This window comes from Neoarius graeffei, chromosome 20, assembly GCF_027579695.1.
Source record: "Neoarius graeffei isolate fNeoGra1 chromosome 20, fNeoGra1.pri, whole genome shotgun sequence".
Classification (NCBI taxonomy): Eukaryota; Metazoa; Chordata; class Actinopteri; order Siluriformes; family Ariidae; genus Neoarius; species Neoarius graeffei.
The window spans coordinates 50,869,787-50,896,491 of NC_083588.1; the positions used below are offsets into that span (position 1 = coordinate 50,869,787).

General features: G+C 41.1%; 1 protein-coding gene across 2 annotated transcripts; it reads right to left on the reverse strand.

Moving 5' to 3' along the window:
• spsb3a (splA/ryanodine receptor domain and SOCS box containing 3a) lies at positions 1-26,493 on the reverse strand. 2 transcript variants are annotated; one of them, XM_060901935.1, is made up of 7 exons: positions 26,332-26,493; positions 16,058-16,190; positions 14,381-14,553; positions 14,091-14,278; positions 11,447-11,549; positions 5,053-5,178; positions 1-4,791 (listed from the first exon to the last, which is right to left on the reverse strand). In XM_060901935.1, the coding sequence occupies exons 2-7, from the start codon at positions 16,120-16,122 to the stop codon at positions 4,430-4,432; spliced, it is 1,017 nt and encodes a 338-aa protein (XP_060757918.1). In that variant the 5' UTR covers positions 16,123-16,190; positions 26,332-26,493; the 3' UTR covers positions 1-4,429. The 2 variants fall into 2 exon arrangements, with proteins under 2 accessions (XP_060757918.1, XP_060757917.1); XM_060901934.1 differs by having other exon boundaries at positions 14,381-14,558.
• Between the last annotated feature and the right edge of the window lie 212 nt (positions 26,494-26,705).

The following is a 26,705-nucleotide window of genomic DNA, read 5'->3' on the forward strand; positions in this document are numbered from 1 at the left end:
CGGTTTTAATCCTTTATTATGCTTAAAAAACAGTCTACATATCCAGCCTTTTTCCCCTTCGCATGTGTAGGATTTTTATCCAATCCCTTTAAAATCATACATCAGTTAAAACCCATGCTTGACATATAGTAAAGGGAGAGAGAGAGAGAAAGCTAAATACATACAATATGTACACAACAGGCCTGAGTTTCCCAAAAGCATCGCAGCACAAAGATCATCGTTAAATGGTAGAGCAAGCAGCACAATGAAAACTCTCGCTCTCCTAGTTAAGATGCTCTTTACGTTAAGAGGCTTTTAGGAAACCCACCCCCGGAACATAAAGGATCTGTATGCATTTATATATGCATACAGTGAGCGGAAAAAGTGCTTTAATGCATAACAAAAACTGTTTGTACAGTGAATTACAAAACCTATACACACACTTAAAACTCCATACTTGATAAATACAACTCTGTGAGGGAGACATTAAAAAAAAAAAAAAAAAAGTATTGTTATAAGAATAAGGGCAGGTATTCTGTTTAGACAGCATAAGAATTGAACGTTAGCTCCTCTAACTGAGATAAAAGAAAGATCTAAGATCTTGTTGCAAAAGCAAAACATTAACTTCACATTTGTTGGTTTACTCTCTTTATTTCTTCAAATCCGGTATGAAGTGCTTTTGCTTTGCATCAGGGTAGAAGCAGCCCCAGTGAGAAGCCTTAGAGAGGTCATGATGATGGCACAAAGCACCACAAATGCTGTGTTAAGACCAAAGTGAGTTCAAATCACAGGTTCATGCAGGTATTTGATGGCAGCGTTTGACACAGCTGTGCACAATTCACAGGCAGCCACTCTTACACAACAGTACTATGCCAGTGACAAATAAAAACTCAACCAGGATTTGATAAAACTGGAACAGTATGACTAAATGTCAGCAAAAGACCACACCCATTAGACATTAATACGCTAGCCAGACGACTTGGCAAAAGGTCTGGAGTAAAATGATTAAAAGCAGGAATAAGTGTTTTAAAAGCTCCTATTTAACATAGAATAATACAAAAAAATGTCACCTGAAAGGACAGAAAAGTTAAGAGGATGATAGTAATAAAGATGGAATATAATTTGTCAGGTTCATTGCTGCAGTACCAAGAAAGTGTCCTTGAGAAAAGTACCAACTCTGAAAACAAGATCGTAGCAGGCAGAGATAAAGAGTAGGATCTTAAGAGAAAACCTTAGCGTATGCTGGTGGACAAGACGGCTCTGTGCTAGGAGGATAAATGGTAAACCGTGCATTCTACTCTACACTTTTACCAACCAGAGGATATACGAGGACATAGTACGCCCCACGGTATTCCCGCTTGTCTTTTGTCACAAACCCAGCAGAAAGGTTTGAACTTCGCCCTCAAGTGTGAGCTCTGAGCTGATAAAATTTGATGCAAGAGGAAATTACCATCATCAGGACCAAATCTGCATTTCACACCCCCTTTATCTGAGAAAGCAGAAAGCGTAGTTTTCAACGGGTGTAGTAAGCAGACTAAAATTGTGATTTGTGCATCATCCGTTCAATTCAAATCCAGGTTGAAATGGCATTTCTGCAAAACAAGCATTCAGATCCTAAATTTTTCCCCAGCAGTTTCTATTTGTAAGAGCAAGACAAAAAAAAAAAAAAAAATTATTTTTTAAAAATTTTATATCTTTTTTTTTTATTCTATCCATATTCACTGGATATGAGCAATCACACGCTCAGATTGGCTACTCTACTACTAGGCTATCAGCTCATATACCGTGAGTAGAGAAAAACAAAATGGCGGAGCATGTTGCTGAACCAACCGAGGAAGAAATAAAAACTCTACTCGAAAACAAACCCCAAAAATCATCAAGTATTTAAAAGAAACAGAAATAGCTAAAAGAATCTTGCCCCCCCAAGCTGGTTGGCCAACTGTCAAAAAACCCTAAAGACCCGACCCCTCCCAAAAAAAAAATTCAACAAAATATGGAATAAAAGTATTTGATGGTCAGAATGTATCTTTTTTTTATTTTTCAAGAATTATCACCACATTTTTCACAATTTGCTACTGTCATTTCGCCGGTTTGTTTCCATTCGAAGCGGAAATGATTTTGCCAGACGTTTTGTAATCAAGTTTTTATTTATCGAATTTGCAAAAACTAAAAATGCTATGTTTCCGAAAATCCAGTGAACCTGGATAGAATAAAACAGTTATTCCACTCAATCTCGTCGTACATGGCTTGTAGTCAACTTGGTGCTACGCGCCTTGTCGGCCATCAGCTCATGTACGACTCCATTTCGTGGAATAACTTAATTATATGTATCCTGGCTTCATCCATACACATTTAAAAGGTCACCAGGCTGGGGCGATACGAGAATTTGAACATGTAAGACATAGGAACAATAGCAGAGACATCAAAAAGCTGGCATTATTGGAGCTGTATACACAATATTGGAGTTAAAATGTAGCTTGATTGCGGAATTACCGTCTGCTAGTCTGGCTCAAATCAGTGTAGAGGCCATGAGCGTCTGAGGATTTTGCCAAGACCACAACTTGGGAAGGAAAGGACAAGTGGATGACAATCTTCCAGAAGTGGCACTGATCATGCCGATTTTTATAAACAAAATCATAGCCATCATAATTCATCAATATAGCCATATATTCATCAATCATCTAGAGCACTTATCCAATGAGGGTCACAGTGGCACTGGAGCCAATCTGAATTGGGCAAGCGGCAGAGTAGACCCTTGACAGGTCACCAATATATTGCACCCAGCCATTCACACTTGCATTCACACCTATGGGCAATTTAGATTAGCCAGTTGATCCAACTGTATGGCTTTGGACTGTTGGAGGAAACCGGAGGGCACGGAGGAAACTCATGGTGGCACAGGTAGAACATACAAACTCCACACAGAAAGGCCCCGGTCAGCCACAAGGTTCCAACCCAGAATTTTCTTGCAGTGAGGTGACCGTGCCAACCTCTGCACTACCATGCTGCCCCATTAATATAATAAATGAGTAAATTCAGAAGTCATTTTACGTTTTCTTGATATCAAAACATATCGACTGAATGGACGATGCATTAATTAAATCGCAATTATTATACATTCAGGACACTTTTTCAATGGAATAAAAACATGTTCTATTCCCTTCTAGCAGGTTTCCTTCATTTGGATTGATGGCATGCAATATTGTTAGCATATCGCTTATCCTACGTGTATTACGTCACTCTACACAATAGAGAATGAGCGTTGAATATGGCTTACGATGTTGCATGGTTAAGACATGACGTGTCACGTCAGAGACGGCAAACTTCCACACTAGCGAGCGACTGACAATTTGTAAACAAACATGGCCGCCAGGTTTGCATCGTTAAATACAGAAGATTGACAGAATTTTCAAAGACACATTGAACACCCCAAAGGAATGTGCATGTATAATAACAATAATAATATTGGCTGGCTTTTATCATGGTATACCAGATCTATTCCATTCAGCTACTCGTCTTCGACTTATTCAATACCATGCTAGCTGAATGGAATAGATCTGATATACCACTCAAAGCCAGCCAATATTATTTAAACATACTCCAGCCAAACCATACATGTTGGCACTTCTGCTCGGACGACACCGCTATATACCACGATATCGTGGCATAGCTGTTGTAGCAAAAGACATTAATGTGATTCTTCCAAACTTCTCCAATGTGGTAACTTCAAGAAATAGTTAAATGTAGCATTCAGCATATCAAATGTTATACTGATGAGACCTGCTGTCAAAATAGTCACCTTGTTTGCAGATTTGGATGGTGAATTACACATTTTACGGAACATCAAATTAACATTAACTAAACCCAACTATGCATCGGAGTGTCCATTTTACTCATTCTAACCGTATGGATATAAGCTATATTGAAGTACAGGTAAGACAAGGGCACAGTGCTGAAGGTTAAAGGTAAAGATAATACTGAGATTTTATACAACTGGTTCATATGGGATGGAGAAACACATGACTGTTTTTGTTCCAAACCCCTGAAAGAGACAGACAGGACAGAGCAGGAACATTCAACACTATAAAGCAGAATGATGGTTCACTGTTGAGTCATGATACACCAGACTGCATGTGCGCATCTTTTACATGATCTGTTCATCCAGAAAAGTACTGAATTATGCATGTCTGACCATGATCCACACAATTTTAAGTCTCATATAGAGATTAAAATCAAAAATGGTATCCTCAATGCGGAGAGGCTAGTTGTTAAATCAGGTGCGTTAACATCTCAAAGACATTTTTGAACCTTTTCTCTCTCAGTCCATTGTATTTGTATGAGTTAGAAACTGAAAAGACGTGACAACTAAGTGTGTGTGTGTATGGGTGTATACATATATGTTTATCGATGCGTGTGTGTGTGCGCACGCACGCACACACACGTGTTTGCCTCAGGTCCAGCGGCAGCGTTTCCTCTGGCAGGCCTCGGGATCTGAAGCGCAGCCGTCCGATTCGCTGCCTGAAGAGGGCCCGGCTGGTGTGTGCGCGTTCGAGTTTGTATGCGTATATGAGTGGTCTAAGCTTAGCACCCAGCCAAGTTTGGAATGTAGGAGGTGCCTGAGTCCTGGTGGGAGGGGCAACACTCTGAGGGCGTCAGCTCCTGAAGGGAGGAGCTTACGCAGACGCCAGCAGCAGAGATACTGAAGTGAGGTGGGGGCGGAGACTGAGCGAATCACCTTCATGCTGCTTTTGGCAGCTGTCGAACATGCCATCGGGTACACACGCTTGTTCTGCAGCTTTGTAGCAGCTACACCTATACACACACGGACAGAAACGGCACTGAATAGGAATAATGCAATATATAAGACATAAATGAATTGACTTTATATAGGATTTGTTTGGTACCAGTCAAAAGTGTAGATTCAAAGTAATGAGCAAGTGTGTGCCCAAACTTTTGACGAGCACTGTACGTGTGCATCAATTTCTCCTGTGCTGTTCTGCAGCCAATACAATTTCAGCATGATCTCAACATCATGACATCATGATTATTAGTCATGTGTAAAGCGCCTCTTACCAATGCATTTGCGGTTTTTAAAGAAGGTCAGAGTTCCGTGCCAGGTGTCCAAGTGAACGCCGATGATGGATCCCTGACCAAACCGCGATGAGAAGTTCACTTTGTCACCGTTATGATGCAACAACCCTAGAGACCAACATTCATAATTCATTACACAGAATACTGAAACACAATTTAAAAAAAAAAAAAAAAAAAAGTTATTGTGGATGCATTTTTAGCTCATTCGGCTGTAGGCCAGGCAGGATGAGCTTACGCAAATCACACGTCTGTCCATCTAGCCCAAGAGCATTAGCTCAAAATTGAGTCCAACCCGGAACAAATTAGTAACAAGCTGAATTTTTCAGAATATGTTCAGAATACCCTTAGGAATAACATACTAAAAGTCCCCGGGAATCCACCTTGTGCTCTCTGAGAAATTCAAGATGGCGTCCAAAATGGCCGCCGATTGGAGATTTTTCAATATCTCAGGGATAAAACATAATATAAATGCAATTAAAATGTTAAATTATATGTTCTCTCATACAAGCAATGCAAATTCACCATTGTCACACTGTTAAAATTAAAATTAACCAAGATTACAAGGTCATTAATGTGGAAATTACATGGAATTTGATGGTTGACATGATTGACAGATTAGCTTAGTAGGCTACCTACATACATGAACATAATGTAAGACAACAGTTAGACATCAATTTCCTTAATATTTAGTGCATCTTTAAGCTTTGATAAAATATTAAAGGGAAATTAAATTTGAGAACTCTATCTTCTAAAACTACAATGGCAAGCTGTTTCAGTACACTTCTTCAACATTCTGGCGACTTTCATGACAAAAAGGTCTGCCTCAATAAAAGCTCTTGCTTATAAACAATGAGTAGACTTAAACACTTCTCAGTGCCTCAGTTGTAATGCTTGGACCTTTGTTGTACCATCAATGAAGTAGGGAATTTATTCAAGCTTGTTTAAGGGTGGAAAAAAATTCATCTTTGAGTTTCTAGCGCCAGTCTTTACTACTAGCAATGCCAGTGTGTTCGGACAAAAAAAGACTAAACTCAGCATGACCTTTTAAAAATGACTGAACTCAGCATGACCTTTTAACATGCCATTTTTCATTTTACACCACCAATTTACTTTAATTAATATTAATGAAAATAAGTGCTCCAACCCCTAGTAATTGTGTTTGTTGTTTTGTGAACAGAATAGGATGATAAGGAGTGAACGAGTAACCAATGGATCCACACTATACACAAATATACTGTTATAATAATGTGTACATTGTTATTATATAATGTTAATACACAATGTAATTAATACACACATGTTGGAATTTACTCTCCTACCCTACAAAACATATATTCTGACCTTTTAATTGCATTAATATTTTGTTTTGGGCCTGAGATATGGGCAGATCTCCATTTGGCGGCCATTTTGGACGCCATCTTGAATTTCTCAGAGAGCACAAGGGGGATTTCCGGGGACTTTTAGTATGTTATTCCTAAAGGTATTCTGAAATTTTCAGCTTGTTACTAATTTGTTCCGGGTATAACCCTATTACTCCTGGGCTAATCATCGTCTGTCCACGATTTACAAAAATTGCTACTCTTCCTACAGGATTGATCAGATTTTGATCAAACTCGCACACAATGCTCACCAGGCGGGTGCGCATAAAAGTTGTCAAGATGGTGGCACCGACTGCCATATTTACGATTTTATGGGCGTCTGAAATTTTTGGGTAACTCGTCACATTAAACGCTACTCTTCGTAAACTGCTGGGACGTTTTCACTGAAACTCATGCAGAAGACTTTAAAAGACACATACAGTGATGCTTGAAAGTTTGTGAACCCTTTAGATTTTTCTAAATTTCTGCATAAATATGACCTAAAACATCATCAGATTTTCACACAAGTCCTAAAAGTAGATAAAGAGAACTAAGTTAAACAAATGAGACAAAAATATTATACTTGGTCATTTATTTATTGAGGAAAATGATCCAATATTACATATCTGTGAGTGGCAAAAGTATGTGAACCTTTAGGATTGGCAGATAATTTAAAGGTGAAATTAGAGTCAGGTGTTTTCAATCAATGGGATGACAATCAGATGTGAGTGGGCACCCTGTTTTATTTAAAGAACAGGGATCTATCAAAGTCTGATCTTCACAACACGTTTGTGGAAGTGGCATGAACAAAGGAGATTTCCAAGGACCTCAGACAAAGCGCTGTTGTTGCTCATCAGGCTGGAAAAGGTTACAAAACCATCTCTAAAGAGTTTGGACTCCACCAATCCACAGTCAGACAGATTGTGTACAAATGGAGGAAATTCAAGACCATTGTTACCCTCCCCAGGAGTGGTCGACCAACAAAGATCACTCCAAGAGCAAGTTGTGTAATAGTTGGCGAGGTCACAAAGGACCCCAGGGTAACTTCTAAGCAACTGAAGGCCTCTCTTACATTGGCTAATGTTAATTAGCATGAGTCCACCATCAGGAGAACACTGAACAACAATGGTGTGCATGGCAGGGTTGCAAGGAGAAAGCCACTGCTCTCCAAAAAGAACATTGCTGCTTGTCTGCAATTTGCTAAAGATCACATGGACAAGCCAGAAGGCTATTGGAAAAATATTTTGTGGACAGAAAAGACCAAAATACAACTTTTTGGTTTAAATGAGAAACATTATGTTTGGAGAAAAGAAAACATTGCATTCCAGCATAAGAGCCTTATCCCATCTGTGAAACATGGTGGTGGTAGAATCATGGTTTGGGCCTGTTTTGCTACATCTGGGCCAGTACGGCATGCCATCATTGATGGAACAATGAATTCTGAATTATACCAGTGAATTCTAAAGGAAAATGTCAGGACATCTGTCCATGAACTGAATCTAATGAGAAGGTGGGTCATGCAGCAAGACAACGACCCTAAGCACACAAGTCGTTCTACCAAAGAATGGTTAAAGAAGAATAAAGTTAATGTTTTGGAATGGCAAAGTCAAAGTCCTGACCTTAATCCAATCGAAATGTTGTGGAAGGACCTGAAGTGAGCAGTTCATGTGAGGAAACCCACCAACATCCCAGAGTTGAAGCTGTTCTGTACGGAGGAATGGGCTAAAATTCCTCCAAGCCGGTGTGCAGGACTGATCAACAGTTACCGGAAACGTTTAGTTGCAGTTATTGCTGCACAAGGGGATCACACCAGATACTGAAAGCAAAGGTTCGCATACTTTTGCCACTCACAGATATGTAATATTGGATCATTTTCCTAAATAAATAAATGACCAAGTATAATATTTTTGTCTCATTTGTTTAACCGAGTTCTCTTTATCTACTTTTAGGACTTGTGTGAAAATCTGATGTTGTTTTACGTCATATGCAGAAATATAGAAAATTCTAAACTTTCAAGCACCACTGTAACAACAAGAGTTGTTCACCAGGTGGCGCCATCTATCATGAATGAGGCTACAAAGGGGTCACGAGCAATTTCACAAAAATCGCTTTGATCAAACTCGTATAGAATGTTCCACAAGTTGGTTTGTGTAAAAGTTGTCAAGACAGCGGCATCACCAGTCATATTTAACATTTTATGCACGTTTGAAAATTTTGGGTGACGTCACACCAAACACTATCGTTTATAAACTGCTAAGACGTTTTCACTGAAACTCACCCAGAAGACTCTAAAGACATAAGAATTGTTCATCAGGTGGCACCACCTACCATGGATGCAGCTACACAGGGATCATTTGCAATTTCACAAAAATCGCTACTCCTCCCACAGGATTGATTAGATTTCAAACTCACACAACAGCAGTGGCTGGTATGAGCTACAGCCTCATTGAGGCCTTTTTTTTTTTTTTTTAAATTACCTACATGACTTGCTACATGAAATTTGTAAGCAACACTAACTTCTGAGATTTCATTTTCTGAAATTCTTGCTCTGGAAGGTTTGATTAAATAAATTAGGGGTTGAAATTTTCAGTTTGTATTGAAAATCGTTAAAAACTACCTCAAACGTTCCATACAGTAAGAATATATCACTACAAACAGAGAAACTCCCATGATCCCTTGTGCTGAATGAGTGCTACACATCAGGATTATACTCAGATTATCCACGTAAAAACTGCAGTAATCTCACTAAGCAGATTTCAATCTGTTCACTTGAATCATTTCAGAAGAGCCAAAAAAAAAAATTTATTAAAAGCCTGATGTCATACAAGTACTAGTGCATCTCAAAAAATTAGAATATTGTGAAAAAGTTCAATATTTTCCATCAGTTATTTAAGAAAGTGAAAATTTTATATATTATATACTCATTACACAAAATAATGTTTCAAGCATTTTTCTATTTTAATCAGTATGGCATACAGTACAAAAACAAAAACATCTCAAAATATTAGAATATTTCATTTCGAGTTTGAGTAAAACAGTATGAACACAGTGTATCTCTCAGTCTAGTTCAGTACACACAACCACAATCATGGGGAAGACTGCTGACTTGACTGTTGTCCAGAAGATGATCACTGATGCCCTCCACAAGGAGGGTAAGCCACAAAAGGTCATTGCTGAAAAGGGTGGCTGGAAAAGGTGCACAAGCAACAGGGATGGCCGCAGTCTTGAGAGGATTGTCAAGAAAAGTTGATTCAAGAACTTGGGAGAGCTTCACAAGGAGTGGACTGAGGCTGGTGTCAGTGTATCAAGACCCATCACGAACAGACATCTTCAAGAAAGGGGATACAACTTTCGCATTCCTAATATCAAGCTACTCCTGAGCCAGAGACAATGTCAGAAGTGTCTTATCTGGGCTAAGGAGAGAAAGAAATGGACTGTTGCTCAGTGGTCCAAAGTCCTCTTTTCAGATGAAAGTACATTTTGCATTTAATTTGGAAATCACGGTTCTAGAGTCTGGAGGAAGAGTGGAGAGGCACAGAATCCAAGGTGTTTGAAGCCCAGTGTGAAGTTTCCACAGTCTATGATGATTTGGAGTGCCATGTCATCTGCTGGTGTTGGTCCACTGTATTTTATCAAGTCCAAAGTCAACACAGCCATCTACCAGGAGATTTTAGAGCACTTCATGCTTCCATCTGCTGACGAGCTTTTTGGAGATGCTGATTTCCTTTTCCAGCAGGACTTAGCACCTACCCACAGTGCCAAAACTACTACCAAATGGTTTGCTGACCATGATATTACTGTGTTTGATTGGCCAGCCAACTTGCCTGACCTGAACCCCATAGAGAATCTATGGGGTATTGTCAAGAGGAAGATGAGAAACACCCGACCCAAAAATACAGATACACTGAAGGCCACTATCAAAGCAACCTGGGCTTCAATAACACCTCAGCAGTGCCACAGACTGATCACCTCCATGCCACACCGCATTGATACAGTAATTCATGGTAAAGGAGCCCCAACCAAGTATTGAGTGTATAAATGAATATACTTTTCAGAAGTTGGACATTTCTGTACTGTAAATCCTTTTTTGATTGATCTTAGGGAATATTCTAATAATTTGAGATACTGGATTTCTGATTTTCATGAGCTATAAGCCATAATCATCAAAATTAAAACAAAAAAGGCTTTAAATATTTCACTTTACATGTAATGAATATAGAATAAATGAAAGTTCACCTTTTTGAATTATATTATGAAAAAAGGAACTTTTTCATGGTATTCTAATTTTTTGAGATGCACTAGTATATGGCCAAAAGTTTGCGAACACCTGACCATCACATACATCCATGTATGCTTGTTGATGATCCCATTCCAGATTTATTCCCCACTTTGCTGTTATTAGAACCTCCACTCTTCTGGGAAAGCTTTCCATGAGATTTCAGAGTCTGGCTGTTGGGATGTGTGTTCATTCAGTCACTGAGGTCAGGCGAGGAGACCCGAGTTGTAGCCACAGTTCCAGTTCATCCCAAAGATGTTCAGTGGGGTTGATTTCAGGGCCCTCAAGTTCCTCTACTGCAGCCTTGGCGAACCTTATCTTCATGGACTTTGCTTTGTGCATAGGGGCACTGTCATGCTGTAACAGGTTTGGGTCCTTTCATTTCATTGAAGGGAAATCTTAAAGTTACAACACACAAAGGAAATTCTAGACAGTTATATGGTTTCAACTTTGTGGCAACAGTTTGGAGAAAAACCAAATATATGGTTGTGATGGCCACAACCATAGTCCACATACTTTTGGCCATATAGTGCAAACCCGTCTCTCCGCAAGCAAGATTTTGACAAGAATCTTCCCAATACTTTGTCATAATGCAATAACATGAAAGTAGTACAAGGTGCTTTTCAAGTAGTACTGTCTGTTTCAACCTGGATGTCAATACACACAATTAGTTGTGCTGTTTCTTGACAAATTGATTTAATTATCAAGTTATTATGCTTGCAGTGCCCAATAGTGTGTTTACCTGTATATGACAAGCCCCAACTGTCTTCATCTTTTCCCAGTAAACTGCAGAAAGTATGTCGGTATTTGTCCAGATTGACATCTGATGTGCCAATTCCTACCATCTACAAAACACACACAAGAAGTTCGGTCATTACGCAGGCGACTTGAATTCGGTAAATCTTTAGCCAGTAACTGGAGCTAAAATTTTTTGTTTGGTTGGTGTTCGTTCACAAACATCATCACACACACCTATGCAAAGCATAGCTAACTAGATATCCTAGCAAGCGGAGAAAGAAAAGTTCATTTCACCACCAAAACTCTAGTGTACGTTGGCGGACAAGAGATACAGCTAACCAGAACTTCAACAACGTAGTAACTCATCTGACCTGCCATCAAAACAACCATGAGTACCAAAACATCCAACAGAACTGAAATGTGACGATATGAGAGAGGACCAACCTCCATGGCAAACTGTTTACAACAGGAAAATCAACAAAGTTTTCAACTCAATTTTGTTCCCCAATGGAAGATCGACCCAAAACATCAATCAGAACTGAATTTGCATGATAAAGGACAGAGGAGATACAATTCTAGTCAGAAGAAAAATGTGTGAAGTTGACCTAATTACGCATTTGCTCGCAAAATATTGACAATACAATGACCAAGTTTTGTGCAGACGGTCAAGTTCTTTCAAATAAAACGATCAGGTCTGAAATCCATTGAGAACTGACGGACAGAGGAGACGGGATTTAACTGAAAATAAAGTTGTAAACACTGCTGTTTACAACAGGAAAATCAACAAACAAATCACCAAGTTTTGTTTCTCAATGGAAGATCTACCAAAACCTCGATCAGAACTGAAATCGGACGAGCAATCAGAGAGGAGAGATGATTCTAGTGAGAGGCCTGGAAAATTCGTTCATTTGGCCTAATTGGTAACTCATTAGCAAAACTCAACTCAACTTTATTTATATAGCACTTTAAAACAACCGTAGTTGAAAACAAGGTGCTGTACATAAAAAGACATAAAACAATTAAAAGCAATGAAATAAATAAAAACAGTCAAACAGTTGTTTCATTGTTTTTAAAAGCAATTAGAAACAATAAAACAATAAATAAAAGCAAACCATAAAAACACTAAAACAAGAGCAGAGTCTCATGCGGAGTTAAAAGCCAAGGAGTAAAAATGGGTTTTAAGACTAGTTTTAAAAATGGACAGTGAGGAAGCTTGCCTAATGTGCAATGGTAGCTCGTTCCATAATTTTGGAGCAGCAATGGAGAAAGCTCCGTCCCCTCTGAGCTTCCGTTTGGACCTCGGTACCTCCAGGAGCAGCAAGTCAGCTGACCTGAGGCACCGAGCAGGAGCGTAGGGTTGAAGGAGCTCAGAGAGGGGTGTGTGTGTGTGTGTGGGGGGGGGGGGGGGGGGGGGGGGGGAGACCATTTAAAGACTTAAAAACAAACAAAAGAATCTTAAAATGGACTCTAAAGTGCACAGGCAGCCAGTGGAGGGAGGCCAGGATGGGAGTTATGTGTTCCCTCTTACGTGCTCCAGTTAGGAGGTGAGCGGCTGCATTTTGCACCATCTGGAGACGTGCGAGGGAGGACTGGCTAACTCCAAAATAAAGTGCATTACAGTAATCCAGCCGAGATGTTATGAAGGCGTGGATTACTGTCTCAAAGTGTGTTTGTGCAAGGAAAGGCTTCACCTTTGCCAGCTGCCTAATTTGAAAGAAGCTAGACTTCACTACGGAACTAATTTGCCGATCCAATTTAAAATCACTGTCCATCTTAAAACCCAAGTTTGTGACTGTTGGCTTTACATAGTCTGCCAAAGGGCCCAAATCAACGGGCAAGGGTTCACAAGAGCTGCTGGGGCCAAACACCATCACTTCTGTTTTATTTTCATTAAAATTTAAAAAGTTCAAGGCCATCCAGGCCTTCATGTCTTCGAGACATGACAGAAGTGGTGTGAGGGAGAAAGCATTTTTTTTTCTTCAGTGGCACATATATCTGACTATCGTCTGCGTAACAATGAAAGGAGATGCCATGCTTTCTCAGGATGGAGCCCAGGGGCAATAAATACAAAGAAAAAAGCAGCGGCCCTAAAATGGACCCCTGTGGGACCCCATACAACAGTGGAGCAGAACTGGACTCCAAATTTCCAAGGCTTACACTTGCAAAACAACGACCAAGTTTTGTGCAGCGTGATGAGTTCTTTCAAACAAAACAATCGGAATGGAAATCCGTGGAGAATTGACGGAGGAGATGCGATTTAACTGAATTGTGAATGACAGACGCCACGCCATGGGAACAACTCATCGGCCTTAAGGCCGGATGAGCTAAAAAAATTTCCTGATGCGTGTGAAGCAGGCACGTGCCTTGACGACAGAACAGTCTCGCTGACTTGTTTACTACCGTGTCACAAGACCAAACCTCATGAATTCACAGATCAACATTCACTTGGGTAAAGCCGCCACAAATTGAAAGTAGCAGATGTGAAAATCGGCATTCTGTTCAGAGAGTTCCTGTCTTTGTGACATTTACTCGAACTTCTGCTCTTGCTCAAAGATGCCTGCCGTTATAAGGGGTCAAAATCATAACTCAAAAAAAGCCACACCCTTGAACGCAAAGCTAGACTCGGTAAGCATGCCGTGGAGCCGCACCATGTCCGTTCCGTAGACTGGAGAGGTCATTTTGATCTCCCAGAAGTGCTGTCCCTCCGAGAGTTCCTTGGAGCCGCGGATAGCCGCCGTGCCGCAGCTGTACTCCGAGTGGAAGCTCACCTTCCTGTTCTCACAGCTCAGTAGCGTCGCTGCTGACCGACTGCCCTCATCCCACACCCAGTCAAATTCTGACACACAAACACATCCAATCAAACACTCAATATGTCATTCATCAGAGAAGCGATAAATAGATAGAGGTGCGAAATTAAAATAAATCTGTGCACGTGTACCTTGGTCATCTTCACCACAGTGGCAGTCTCGCAGCCGTGCGTAACTGCGTAGACGTGGGTCGTAATTCGATTCCATCTCCAAATCGCAACCACAATACGACTCTCCGGTTACTGGCACTGCACTTGGCACTGATGGTACAATGCCAGGATACTCTGCCTCTGAATCTGAGTCACTGTACTAAACAATATAAACATAGTAGATCAGGTGTGGGGCATTCGTAATCTTTTTGTTTTACCAAGCAACATTCAGAACATACAGTTGTGATAATACACATCTTGGCATTCAGATTTCAGCATGGCACTGAACACTGCACGAAATTAGCCTTTTTATTAAAAATATGTCCCTTTAATTCCTAGTAAAACCACTATTGTAAGAGAACACAGCATATCGATGACACTCTCGATTCCCTATGGACCCATCCCACGTGACGTCACGACAAATGCGGCTGCCATTTTGGACATGAACTACCAGTAGTCTACCACAGCCAACAACGAGGAACGACAGCGAAGCATCGAAAGGAATATAGCCATCAAAGAAAGTTTTTACTTTCAGCAAGACTTCCATCATGCCATTATATTGTTGTGCACCTGGATGTAGTAACCATCAACACACAAGGCAAGATTTATCATTTTATCGGATCCCGACAGATGCTGACCGACGGAGAAGATGGATGGTCTCTAAAATATTGGCAAAATGATGTTTATTGGACATAGCAATCGTGTGTAACGGGAAACATTTGCATATCCGAAGTGTTGTGTTTACATCAAAGATAAAATAAACCGATACGACAGACAACGACTGCTGCTGCCAGGTTGGGGACACAAACTAGTAGAAAGGAAGTGTGCCAACAGTGCCAACACACTTCCTTTGTGGTCGATTCTGCTTTAAGGCAAGATGCATTTAATTATTCGTCTGCTGTGGGTTTGGAATCGGTAGCCTGACCGATTCGTTCATGTTTGTGGTGCCATTTGTTTGCTGACGCGTGTTGAAATGGAAGATTGGTTGTTGACATGATTTCCAGTGATGCTTTGGTGCTGCTGTGGATCAGATGTGTTGAGTAGCCTGACTTTTTTTCTTGCGTGTGGTATCATTGTTGACGCGAGGTTGTTTTTTGAACATGCCAATGCGGACACGATTTCCCCTGATGAGTTATGACTTCAGATGCGATGCGTGTGTGGAGGTGTGGAGTCCGCGTGATATGTGCGCAAGATAGGCTTCTCATGTGTTTGGAGATCCGCACTCTGAGACAAGCACAAGCACCCCCCCAGGGAAAAAAAGGGACCCCCCGAAAATATCGGCATAGTTCAAACACTGGGTTGGAGAAAGTAATGGCAAATAGTGAGTGCACAAACCATAGAAGGTAAACTGTACACAGCGCCAGGGCAGTGTGATGGTATGTCTACTTTTAGATTGTGTTAGCTTATCAATGAACACACTCGTCACTCCACGAGTTTCACGTCTTTACGACGGATACTTAAATTCGTGTTAGGTATTATTGTTGCAGTCTACGCAGTCATTGTAGCAGCTAGATGAGCGAGAACCGAAAGGGTCTGTGCCATAAACCGTTATTTCTTCATGTCCAAAATGGCGGTCGCGTTTACGAAGGTCACGTGAGTGGGAAGGGTCCATTGGGTTAATAAGCATAAATCACATCCGAATCCGTTTCAAACACTGACCTGTAAACGGTCACAACCCCATTCGTCGCTCTCCGAGGGCAGCACCAGCGTCTTTGCATCAGCATCCCGCCGGATTCCGCTCCACACGCTGCGCCACGCTCGACTGTTTCGGCTGCGCCTGGACATGCCACACCTGCGACCAATTCAAGTGGTATTCATCAATAATCATCCAAAATCATCCGGACCATCCAGATACCTGCTAACAGGCTGTTGTACTCAGAACCAGGAGGGGTAAATAAATAAATAAATAAATAAATTAATTTTATATATATATATATATATATATATATATATATATATATATATATATATATATATACACACACACACACACACACACACACACACACAGAGTACTGTGCAAAAGTCTTAGACCTATGTAAAGAAATGCTGTCGACCAAAAATGGCTTAAAAATAATTAAATGTTTCAACATTTAAAAAAAAAAAAAAAGTAAGCAGTAAGCCATCATAAACAAAAAGTCAATATCTGGGGCGAGACGACCCTTTGCTTTAGAAAAAAAAAAGTTTTTGGACTGACTGACTCGATAATGTAGAAGTCATAAAAGAGAAATCTATAAAAGTTTGTATTTAAAATAAATAAATAAATACATAAATAAAAACAGGAGGCCTAAGACTTTTGCACAGTACTGTGTGTATGTACGTATGCAGGGTCCCCGCTGGCGTTCATCAATGACGAACATAATCCATCAGTGATGAAGAGAAAACGTCTAGCAGTCGTCACAGCGACGAATGCATTTGTCACTTTTCTCATAAGTCCTCTTTTATAGAAATCCCTCCGTTTGCTGAAACCCAACCCCGGTGAAGAGACGGCAGGAAGCCAGAGTGTAAACAATGAGCACGTGCTTGTGACCAATAAAAATCGACTACACATACAGTGGATATAAAAAAATAATAATAATAAAAAAAAAAAAAAGTGTACACACCTCGTTAAAAAGATGGGTTTTTCTGATGTTAAAAAAAAAACAAAAACCACAAGACCACGATAAATCATTTCAAAACTTTTCCCACCTTTAATGTGATGTATAACCTGTACAATTCAATTCAAAAACAAATCTGTTGGGGGGGAGAAACAAAGAAATAAAAAAAAATAAATAAAAAAGTACAATAAGCTGGTTGCGTAAGTGTGCACACCCTTAAACTAATACTTTGTTGAAGCACCTTTTGATTTAATTACAGCATTCAGTCTTTTTGGGTTCACACCTGCCATCAATTAAAATGACTCTGATTAACCCCAAATAAAGTTCAGATATTTATTCAGTCGCATCCTCCAGCAAAAGCCAGGGTTCACAGAGAGCTTACAAAGCATCAGAGGGATCTCACTGTTGAAAGGTATCAGTCAGGAGAAGGGTACGATAAAACTTCCACGGCATTAGATACACCATGGAGCACAGTGAAGACAGTCATCAAGTGGAGAAAATATGGGACAACAGTGACATTACTGAGAACTGGACGTCCCTCCACAATTGATGAAAAGACAAGATGAAAACTGGTCAGGGAGGCTGCCAAGAGGCCTACAGCAACACTGAAGGAGCTGCAGGAATTCCTGGGAAGTACTGGTTGTGTACTACATGTGATAATCTCCCATATTCTCCATAAGTCTGGACTATGAGCTCAGGTCAAAGAAAAACTAGGGCCTCCGATTTTCCGCGATCACGGAAAACGGACGGAAATTGGGGTCAGAAACGGAATTAGTGCTCAGAAACGGAATCTACGGAGCCTCTCTGGTGACATGGGTGAAAAAAATATATATTACGTGGCCACGAGTTAATAACGCGTGGGAACGAGATCCTATTCCGTGGCCACGACTTGCTTAATGCATGGGAACGAGATGATTATTGGGTGGCCACGAATTAATAACACGTGGCCACCAGATGATTCAAGTTCCAGCCTGATGGGATGATGTCCAGTTTTTAAGCAGCAGTCAATTGTGTAATAAATACAGGATTTATCCTGTATGATGAAATCTATAACTTCCCCAAGGTCAGCATATTGTCTACGCTTGAGCCCGTGCTTTTTGAGCAGCTGAATTAAGTGTCTTGCTCAGAATTACTCCATGTCTAACTGCAAGTGATTTAAGGATATCATTATAATTAATTCCTAGATTAAAATAAAACGAAATCAGATCAAACTTGTCCATATTTGCGGCTGAAGCTACTGATGCCAGAAAGTCAACAGTTTCAGTGATGAAATGACTAACACTTCTCGTGGCTGCGCGTTATTAATTCGTGGCCACCTAATAATCATCTCGTTCCCACGCATTAAACAAGTCGTGGCCACGGAATAGGATCTCGTTCCCACGCGTTATTAACGTGTGGCCACGGAATATTTTCAAGCACAAAGGAACTCCTAATGCTGTATGATAATGGTGATCTTGAAGGCAGATTTGGAACAGTCAGATTTCCATTAGTAGTTTGCACCAAGGCTTTTCAGTTTATTATTATATAATAGCAACTGATTATTTTCATGATTTAATGGTTTATGTTCTTAAATAAGAAGTTATGTTCCGAAGAAAGAGTTTGAAGACTTGTGCATTATTAAATGAATAATTTACAGGCAAAATGTAAATTAAACTAATAATAGAGTTAACTGTTAAATAATTTGAATCATTTAAAGTATATATTAAATGGACACTGTCACACACTATGTTAGACCTGTTGTTGCACTGAAAACATTGTAAGCATAACAACGAAAAGTTTGAAAAACATGGATAAAATGATAACTGAGATTGTTTTATTTAAATGTACCTGTATAAAGAGTAAGGACAACCATAAAAGTATTAATATACAATATAAAGTTTTAAAGAAAATAGCAGGAGCCAGTCAACAATCAAGTTAACAGCACTAATTAACTACAGTCTTAAATAAATGAAAAACACATTTTCAGTGAAGTGAAATTTCGTATTGATTCTAAGGTGCATTAAAGTGCCATTCCACCATTGGATGTATTCTTTGGCATAAAATACAATATATTTTATGACAACATGACTAGACAGAGAAATCTTTTAGCTTCAAAATGATATATCAAACATAATTTTTTGACAACGACAAGTATATTAATTTTGCGACCAAAGTCACCTACCCTTTTAATTTCCGCGCGGTAGTGAAACGTGATGTCATCGGCAGGTTCCCCTTCTTGTGTACCACGTGTCGGTCTATTTTTAGACCAGGAAACCCCCAAAGTGAGAGAGTCATTTCTCCTCGTATATGGGGGCCAAAAAAATTGCGAAAAATTGAGTTAATCTTTCAGTTAGCTAGATTTATTGGTATTAGCTAGGTTTATTGGTATTATTTTTATCGTGTTCTATCCGCCATTGCTGATAATATGTGCCACGTCACACGTCACGTGGTACACAAGAAGGGTAACCTGCCGATGACATCACGCGCGGAAATTAAAAGGGTAGGTGACTTTGGTCGCAAAATTAATATACTTGTCGTTGTCAAAAAATGATGTTTGATATATCATTTTGAAGCTAAAAGATTTCTCTATCTAGTGATACCATTTATATATGTTGTCAAAATATATTGTATTTTATGCCAAAGAATACATCCAATGGTGGAATGGCACTTTAAGATATTAGACTGTGTACAGAAAGTTTAAAGCTTTATATAAAGTTGTACTACAGCAGGCCAGTAAAGCAGGATTACAGGGATAGATGCACAAGGACAACAAACATGCAGATGCCTCCCAACACCAGTTACCTGAAACATAAAATTTCATGCATTTATTACATGTACTTAAGAATTCTGATTCTGAATTATGTATTTTATATGTTGAAAATCTAAAAATGCCAAATTTAGTTGTCATTTGAGCATGTAACTGAAACAAAAATTGTCTGAAACGGAATTAGCCATTCTCTGAAACGGAGTTTAATGTTTTTTTGAAACGGAAAATAGGAGGCTCTAAAAAAACATCCAGGCCCGGCTAAATTTTGCAAAACAAATACATCAACTCTCCCAAAAGCATGTGGGAAAATGTGTTCTGGTCTGATGAAACCAAGGTTGAACTTTTTGGCCACAATTCCAAAAGGTATGTTTGGCTTAAAAACAACACTGCACATCACCAAAAGAACACCACACCCAGGGTGAAGCATGGTGGTGGCAGCATCATGTTTTGGGGTTGTTTTGCTTCAGCTGGAACAGGGGCTTTAGTCAAGGTGGAGGGAATTATGAACAGTTCTAAATACCAATCAGTTCTGGCCCAAAAGCTTCAGGTGTTTGCTAGAAAGATGAAGATGAATTTCATCTTTCAGCACGACAATGACCCCAAAAAAGTTTTGGAATGGCCCAGCCAGAACCCAGACCTAGATCCAATTGAAAATCTGTGGGGTGACCCTGAAGAGGGCTGTGCACAAGAGACGCCCTCGCAATCTGACAGATTTGGAGCGCTTTTGCAAGGAAGCATGGGCAAATACTGCCACGTCTAGATGTGGCAGGCTGATAGACTCCGACCCAAAGAGACTGAATGCTGTAATTAAATCAAAAGGTGCTTCAACAAAGTATTAGTTTAAGGGTGTACACACTTACGCAACCAGCTTATTGTACGTCCCCCCCCCCAACAGATTTGTTTGTTTTTCAATTGAATTGTACAGGTCATAGGTCACATTAAAAGTGGGGAAAGTTTTTAAATTATTTATCGTGGTCTCATTTTTGTACATTAAAAAAAAAAAAAAAAAACTATTTTAACAGGGTGTGTACACTTTTTATATCCACTGTAATGACCAAATGAGCACCAAGCTTTTAACCAATTGCACTGTGTCTTAATCGGCCTGGCGTGGTAGTGTAATTATCTCTGCGTGAACCGAACAATGGCGCAGTCTAAGCTGATTAAGTTTTTTGGGCGGCCTTCTTCAAGCACTGAAGATGATTTAAAGGCCAAAACAGCCATGGGGGAGGCACAGTCAGAGCCCCGACCGTCTCCGAACACATCACACAGTGTCAATAATACAGGGGTCAGTATAATAATAATAATAAGCGCCAAAATGAAAGTGCTGTCAACCGGCAAGCGACTGAAGGGCGCCATGTTTCGGGCGGCATGGCGTGTTGAGTCCCCGTGGCTAACACAGTGGCGTCGTTAGGCCCCATCACTCAGGCTTTAGTCCCAGGTATTTCCACCCTCAAAAAAGAAAGAGTAATAGAAAACAACTGACTTGGAGGTCATCTGGAATTTTTAATAATGTTACTTAGAATTTATCTTTGTGGTCCTAAAGGAGAGATATACTGTATATGAGTGAGATGATTTTATTAAACTGATGACTAATTTTACCAGTGATATTTAAGTCAATTGACACATGCCTCAGGTTCCTGAGACATTACGGGTGTTCATGATAAGGAGACAGAAGCGGACATGAACTACATAAATTTCCAAAAAAAAAAACCCAGTGAAAAAAAAAAAAATCACTAATAAAGATCTCCTAACCTCTAAATATGTGTGGGTTTTTATTTTATATTACCTTGTGAAGTGAGATATAATGTGCCGAACCTATCGATGCCAATCTCCGTTCAAGCCCCAGGAAAACGTGACTTACCCCTGGTCTTCTCAATCGCTAGGACAGAAACGCCCCTGGTCTTCTAGCTTTTAAATAACAGCATGATGTAAAACGCCGTGTTATTCTGTGTTCGGTTTATAAATCTCATCTCATTATCTCTAGCCGCTTTATCCTTCTACAGGGTCACAGGCAAGCTGGAGCCTATCCCAGCTGACTACGGGCGAAAGGCGGGGTACACCCTGGACAAGTCGCCAGGTCATCACAGGGCTGACACATAGACACAGACAACCATTCACACTCACATTCACACCTACGGTCAATTTAGAGTCACCAGTTAACCTGACCTGCATGTCTTTGGACTGTGGGGGAAACCGGAGCACCCGGAGGAAACCCACGCGGACACGGGGAGAACATGCAAACTTCACACAGAAAGGCCCTCACCGGCCATGGGGCTCGAACCCAGGACCTTCTTGCTGTGAGGCGACAGCGCTAACCACTACACCACCGTGCCGCCCCGGTTTATAAATCAAGGGCAAAATCGGATTCCTTCACTGTTGGTTGTTCCGAGATTCTTCTCGACTCTGTTCAATTGTAAATCCAGTTTTGTGTTGAAGTAAAGGCTAAAGGGAGTCCCAATACCTCTCTTGAATAATTCCCTGCTAAAATAACCTTCAGTGAGCTCAAACCAAAGAGGTTTATTTTAGCTTGATGGTGCACAGGGCGCCCAAAATCAAGTCTCTCTTATTAGAGTCTGGAGTGGAGCCCAGATTTTATATGTAACTGGGAAGCCTAGCAGTATCTGTACATATATTTGATTTGTGCCAGTTTGGCTGGGATAAACCTATATTAAGTCCACTTTGATATGTCGGTAACTAAGAAAAAATACAGACCAAGAAAAAGTGAAGAATACTTATGACTATTTTTCAAGGAAAAAAGTACAGAATATTTTTTCGAACCCAGGGGGAGTCATGCTTATGCCCTACATTATCGAGTCGAGTCAGAAAAAGGTAAAGAAATGTAATTTAACTTCCAAGACTGAGGGCGTATTCACACCTACGTTGTTTGGTCCGGACCAAACGAACCAAATTTCCCTTGGTCCGGACCTTTTGGGTTGGTCTGAATACAAACCACCGAACTCTGGTCCGGACCAAACAAGCGGACCGAGACCGAGCTGCAAGGTCGGACTCGGTCCGGACCAAAGGAACCCTGGTGCGGACCTTTTGGAGGTGTGAAAGCAGACCGGACCTAATCCGACAGTTTTGCTTTTTTGTACCTCGGGAGCTTCCGTCGTTTGTCGAGCATTATGGGAAACAGAGTCTTGACACTCCACCACAAAGTGCAAACACTGTTTCGGTTGTCAAGGGAACCTTACAACAGTCGTTCAGTCACCAGTGGTAGGCGAGTACAAAAAAATGAGTAGGGGGCAAACGTGGGCCGAGGAAGAAACGCGTACCCTTGTGGATATATGGGCAGATGTCCACATATCTGAGCTTTTGGAGAGAACACACAAAAATGCCGACGTGTTTGCTGTATTCAGTGAGAAAATGAAGGAGAAGGGGTTCACGCGCTCTCCAGAACAATGTCGGCTAAAAGTGAAGAAACTCCGTCAGACCTACATTAAAATCAGGGACATTCTTTCAAAAAGTGGCGGTACTAGCGACGCAAAAAAGAAATTCATCTATTACAATAACCTGGATACTATTCTGGGGTCAAAATATAATTGAGGCGTGGCTTTGTTGACAGATTTTGGTCCGCTTACTAAAATGTACAGTGTGAAAGCGAACCGCACCAAAATGAAAAAATAAAAAAACCATTTGGTTCAGACCAAAGCAAGTGAACTATCGAACTATCCTGGTCTGAATACACCCTTAGTGTGTTCAGTTTCACAGATTTTCCTTGTGGGGTTGTTTTTTTTGTTTTTTTTTTTTACTCGTTTTAAAAGCCTTAAACATGAATTAGACATGAGGGGACCAGAAAACCAAATATTAAGTTTGTCTGAGTTAATATAAAAATTAATAAAGACTGTTAATCTTTGATCAGCAAAAAAAAAAAAAAGTACTTAAATGTAATCTGAATAAATGTTATTGGGCGTGGCCCAGCAGGACATAACACTGCTAAGTAATGAACAGGACATGAAGTTTAAATCATGGTATGCTGAGAAGGATGGCTCCGACATGTTAGTTATGAATTACATAGAATTTTAGTTCAACAAGTTTGAACTGTGAGTGAACTGTAAACACATAGATCAACAGCAACCTGATGGGGAGGGAGAGAGAGAGAGAGAATTACACCGTAAGCAGTTGAACTGCGTCACTGCTCAATAATGAGATACCATGCACTTTAACACCAGCTGAGATGAGAAACAGAAGATGTACAACTCTGAAAGCAGGATCTACAAAGCCAGTGTTGCCAACTTTTTCACTAAATTTGGTGACTTTTGGAACCTTTTAGTTAAAAAGCACAGTGACAAATCTGGTGACTTTTTTTTTTTTTGCACAAATGTTAGTGACCGTACTGTATTCGATATGGCTGTCCAGCTCATGTCACAGCTGCTGTTTCAATGAACTGAGAGCAGGTTCACTTGACTCACCACCAGTGTGTAAAGCCTGAATGACCTGGGCTTAAACAAGACAATGCTCCCATCAACCCCCGCCACCAGGGGTATTCCCGGCCAACCCCTGTCCCTCGTCGTCAGCCCTGTCCCTCGTCACCACCGCTGTTCCTCCTCAGCCCTGACACCCATCACCACCGCCGTTCCCCATCAGCCCTGGCTCTCATCACCACCGCTGTTCCTCGTCAACCCCGTCACTCATCACCGCCGCTGATCCTTATCAGCCCCGTCACTTATCCCCAACTATGTTTCTCGTCATCCCCGTCACTCATCACCACCACGATTCCCATCAACCAATTGTTTCTCACCACCACCACTTGTCCCAGCCTCGCACTTTATTCTATTTTAAACTCTCTTCTTCGTGATCTTGACAGTAATTAAAAGTCACTTGTTCCATTCATAATTTTTTCATGTCCAAGTCAGAACTACTTACTATCGCGGCCTCTTTTTGTCTGCATTCTTGACAGAAGGTATAGTATTTTGTAAACGTGGTTAGCGCTGTCGCCTCACAGCAAGAAGGTCTGGGTTCGAGCCCCGTGGCCGGCGAAGGCCTTTCTGTGCGGAGTTTGCATGTTCTCCCCGTGGGTTTCCTCCAGGTGCTCCGGTTTCCCCCACAGTCCAAAGACATGCAGGTTAGGTTAACTGGCGACTCTAAATTGACCGTAGGCGTGAATGTGAGTGTGAATGGTTGTCTGTGTCTATTGCCGCTTTTCCACTACCAACGCGGCTGAGTTGGGCTGAGCCGTGCCGTGCTGAGTCGAGCTGAGTGGGGCTGTTGGAGTTGCATTTCGACTACAACCGCGCTGAACCGTGCTGGCTGGAAGTGGGTGGACACATTGGGTGGAGTTAGCGAAAGTGGGTGGACGTCACGTGATGTCGTTAGGCGGCGCAAACAGTGACATCAGTGACCTTTTAAGCGGTAGTCTCACGACCCGGAGAGTAAACAATAAACATGGAGTCGTTAGTGTTGCTGGTCTTGGTGCTGTGGCTTGTTGTCACCGACAATGCCAACAGATACTGGCAAGAGCGTATAGATGAGGCGAGGCGCATAAGGCTTCAGAAATTCTCGTAATTCGTCTTCTTCCGGGTTTACGGTGTTTACAGATCCCAGCGTGCTCGCGGGGCGTGTGTGGGCGTGTGAGGACACTCCTCCTCACCAATCAGTGCACAGGGGAGTGTCTGCTCACGCCCCTAGCCCCACTCGGCTCGGTTTGGCTCGCTTCAGCCCCACTCCCAAACCGTGCGAGTTTTGGGTGCTAAGCAGGGCTGAAGCGAGCCGAGTCGTGCTGCTCTAAGGTAGTTGAAACGCGAGCCGTGTCGGGCTGAAGTGAGCTGAAGCGAGCTGAAAAAGGGTAGTGGAAAAGGGCCATATGTGTCAGCCCTGTGATGACCTGGCGACTTGTCCAGGGTGTACCCCGCCTCTCGCCCGTAATCAGCTGGGATAGGCTCCAGCTTGCCTGCCAGCTAGAGATAATGAGATGAGATAATATACTTTATTTTCTGATCAAACTGCTCCACTGCATCATCTTTTACTCCAAGGGTCTTTAGAAAACCAGTCATCATGTACCCTAAATTGTAATCAATCATGATGAACCTATGAATATGCAAATGAGCCTGTGACGTCAGATGAGACTTCTCGTGACTTTTTGAGCGTGTTTTTAGTGAATAACCTCGGAAAAGAGGTGGGAACTCTGTGCACAGCCCTGCAATCCAATTTACAAACAAAACCGGGTTAATACAGCAAGCTGAATTCAAAACTGATCATCTCGAATCATCCTTCAGCAGCGATACAATACTTTAAAAAAAAAAAACATGGTTATCGTGATCAAATCACTGATGAGCTAGTTATAATCCTTAAAACTGGCGGAAAAGCAGCATTAGAGCTCTTCTGTGGCCTAATCAGAGTGATCAGCTAGCTAAGCTCAGCTAAGGCTACTTGTTTGCTCAATGGTTTATTAATAATGTTATTGTTCAGCATTAAGAAGAAAACAACAGCCAGCCAGAGAAGAAGAAGAAGAAAACAACACGCGCGTCTCGCCATCATCCTGATACAGAAAAAAAAAAGTCGTATCCAGGTTGGCTAAGTTAGCAAACATTAGCATCAGCTAGCAGTCTGCGGTCTGTGTAGCAGCACACAGCACCATCAAGCTCATTTACCGGCTTTGCAGATGTCACCGGACAGCCCGCTGGAATCCCGCTGTCTTTCCGTTACCGTTATAGCTTCGTATGATTTACAAATAATTAAATTTCCTGAGAAATATGTGACTAGCTGCCTCGCTCTTATGACCTACTTTCAGCGCACGCGCGCGCACACACACGTAAACAATAAAACACCGAGTTCCGCCCATTTTCCGCCAATGTCTGACGGCCAATCAGGTATTAGGGGCGGGATTTACTTTATAGCCTCGCTTCTTACTGGCTACGCTTGTTTTTGTTTTGTTATTTTAACGACGCACTCATCTGTAATTAGGGCCCGAGCCCTATGGGCGAAGGCCCTATTGTTCTTGTAAGAGTTCACTATTATTATTCTT

Bases quoted from the DNA above. Each gene is read 5' to 3' on its own strand.
- spsb3a (XM_060901934.1), bottom strand. From the start codon at position 16,183: ATGTCCAGGCGCAGCCGAAACAGTCGAGCGTGGCGCAGCGTGTGGAGC. The intron at 14,559-16,057 runs GTCAGTGTTTGA...TATATTGTTTAG, and splicing joins GGGGTTGTGACCGTTTACAG to TACAGTGACTCAGATTCAGA. The intron at 5,179-11,446 runs GTAAACACACTA...GTTGGTCTCTAG, and splicing joins TTGGGGCTTGTCATATACAG to GGTTGTTGCATCATAACGGT.